Source organism: Meriones unguiculatus, chromosome 1 (assembly GCF_030254825.1).
Source record: "Meriones unguiculatus strain TT.TT164.6M chromosome 1, Bangor_MerUng_6.1, whole genome shotgun sequence".
In the NCBI taxonomy this organism is placed as follows: Eukaryota; Metazoa; Chordata; class Mammalia; order Rodentia; family Muridae; genus Meriones; species Meriones unguiculatus.
This window is the reverse complement of record NC_083349.1, coordinates 62150569-62153579: the sequence shown is the minus strand read 5'-3', so window position 1 is coordinate 62153579 and position 3011 is coordinate 62150569. Positions and strand designations below refer to the sequence as shown.

At 46.6% G+C, this 3011-nt stretch overlaps 1 protein-coding gene across 1 annotated transcript in view; it reads left to right on the top strand.

The window, feature by feature from the left end:
* Window positions 1–3011, top strand: part of Cfap43 (cilia and flagella associated protein 43) — a 77077-nt gene that overhangs the window by 27360 nt on the left and 46706 nt on the right. Inside the window, exon 11 of the mRNA XM_060390893.1 lies at window positions 1267–1415. Within this exon, the coding sequence (XP_060246876.1) occupies window positions 1267–1415 (149 nt within the window). The remainder of the gene's footprint in view (window positions 1–1266; window positions 1416–3011) is intronic.

Sequence of the window (3011 nt, the reverse complement as noted above, 5' to 3'; positions counted from 1 at the left end):
ATCGCAGCAGCTTCCCTTGATGTCACCCGTAAGAGGACGTAAGACTTCCACTGCTATTTAGAGTAGCTCACTATAGCTCTAGGATAGAGGAGGATTTCAACAGAATTCGGGAAGCCTCTGCCTCTCTCTCTCTCTCTCTCTCTCCCTCTCTCTCTCTCTCTCCTTCCAGACATCCTGTAAAGGATTTTAATTAATCTATAATTATAAAAGCCCACTGAGGGGAGCTGGGAGGAAGATATGGGTAAAATGGCAACTGTGGGGCATAAGGACCAGGGTTTGGATCTCCAGCACCTGAGGAAATGCTGCGCAGGTGTGGGGGCTGCCTGTAAACCCGGTATGTAGGAGGCAGAAGCAGGCTTCAAGAAGCATGCTGGATGGCTGGACTAGCTGAACCAGTGGTTTTGTGTTGTTTTCCTTCAAACAAGGTTCTCCTATGTAGTCAAGGCTAGCTTCAAATTCATGATGTCCCTGTTTCTGTCTCAAAAGTGCTAGGACTATAGCCTTGCTCCACCTCACTCAGTAAGATCCATTTTTATTCAGGTCATTAGGTCTTTGTCTTCAGACAAACGAGAGAACTCTGCTTCAGTATAGAATAAGGTGGGGAGCAATCAAGGGGGATGGCTGATGACCATCTTTGGCCCGCATATGCACACACAAACACACACACACACGTATGTGAGCACTCATATACACACGCACCCATACTGTGCCCACAAATGCATACAAAAACAAAACAAAAAACAAAAGCCCACTTGGTTAGAATGCTCTGTTTTTAGAGTCAGAGCCTTGGGTGCTCATCTGAACACTGCTCCCAGCCTGACTTTCTTTCTCTTACCCATTTTTGTCCTCACAGCGGCAGACAAATCTGCCTGCAAGACTTAGAATCTATGAGAGGGACCCAGTGTTTCCCTGTGACGTGGTTGGGGGGAGGGTTCTCTGTGGCACTGCAGCCTAGTTGTCCTAAGTGCCTTTTTAGACCCTATCATTCTAATTTTAGCATAAAAACACAATATGAAGATTCCTGTGGTTTCTTGCAATCGGTCAGGTTTAGGAATGTTGACTTCCTGAAGAGAAATATGTACCAAAACAAGCTTTGCAGGCTTTTCAAACTGTCTAAGCATTTGAGGGGGGGTGGGGGGTGCTCTGAGCATGAACTGGGGGGGCCTGGAGTGCAAACAGTCAGCTCTGCAGCCGCGGGACACGTTCAGCCCGGTTGGTTTCTTGTACACGGAGCAGCCTTCATTCTCTGGGGTCTGTCTTAAACAGGCAACTACTCTAGCATGCTGCCCTTCCTCCGCGTCGGCTGCCGTGGGGACAGAAGATGGCTACGTGCACTTCCTGAACGTCCACGACGTGGAGTCTCCTCGGGTGATGCGCTCCGTCTTCCTCTCGCAGTCACCAGTGAAGATCTTGATGTAAGCATCTCCTGCGCTAACCACGCTGACACCAGGCCTGTCTCCAGGGGGCTCCAGTGAGGCGACCTCGTTCTTCAGTTTTACACATTCCTGTCATTTTGAACACTCACCCTGTTCAGCATTCAAAAAGTACAAAGGTACCTGTAGCGGAAACTCCCACACACACGGCTCCCTCCAGGGAGCAGCCTACTGCCAGTTTCCAAAAGTCCCTTTTCAAAGACATTTTTATCCACAAGTAAACAGAAAGACTAGTATTTCTGATCACTTATAGTCTTCAGAGCACGCCAGAGCATATGCTCTTGTGTGAGGGTGCATGTATGTGCAAGCATGTGAAGGCCGGAGGTCGACCTTGTTTTGGGGGGATGGGTTCTCTTACTGGAACTGGAGCTCACTGATTGGGGTAGACCAGGCATGTTGGCCAGTGAGGGCCAGGAATCTTGTCTCCACCTCTCAAGCCCCAGTATCACGGGGGAGGGGGAAAGGGGAAAGAAGCCACCATGGATGTTTTCAGGCAGGTTCAGGGCTCCAGCTCAGGTTCTCATAGTTGAGGGACAGACGCTTAATCCACTGAGCTATCTCCCCAGCCCCCGTGGAGAGTGTTCAACGCCCACATTAAAGTCTCATTTCTTCTATACGGTGGCATGGGATTCCATTATACACACATTTCATCATTTTTCTCATAGTGCATTGCTGGACATTTAAAATATTTCAGATCCTTTGATGCAATATTCTTAAAGGTGCTTTTACTGTTTTTTTTTTTTTAACATCTTAAACAATGTGATGAGTTTCACAGGGCCATTTTCATACTTTGTTTCCATCACCACAGAGGCCTTGCTTCAGTTGCCCCTCGTGGCCCCTGCTAGTTTCATCACACACTAATCTAGGAGCTGCGTATGAGACAAGACATGCATATTTGTCTGTCTGAGTCTGGCCTATTTAGTTTAGCCGTTTCCAGTTCCACCCATCTTCTTAAAGATATCATGACTTCATTTTTCTTTACAATTGTTTTTCCTTCTTTTCTTTTTATTTTTCTTGTATTGAAAATAGACTTTTTCGTAAAATGTATTCTGATTACAGTTTCCCCTGCTCCTCAGCCTCTCCACATCCCTTCTCATCAAAATCCACCTGCTTTCTGACTCTGGTTAGAAAACAAAATATCATTTAAAGAATAATAGTAAAACAAAACACAAACAAACAGGGATAGGACAAAGCAAACAAACAGAGAAAAGAGTCAAAGAAAAAACAAGAGATACATATAGACAGGCACACACACAGGAATCCAATAAAAACACAAAAGTAGAAGCCATCATGTGTGTGTGTGTGTATGCATGAAAATGACCCCCCCCCAATAAATGTCCTGACTAAGCATTATGAGGCATAGAACCTCAGACGCCACTGAGTTCTTTTTGTGTTGGCCTCAGCAGCTGGACAAGGAGCCTGCCCTTAATAGGGGTTTGTATCTCTGTTGGAGAAAACTAGCTGTTCATTTGCAGCTAATTACCAGCTGGAGAGTGCTTCTGGGTTAGGGAGGGGACACGGGTCCACTTCCCTCAACACTGGGAACCCAGCTGGCACAGACCCACACAGGCCTCACGC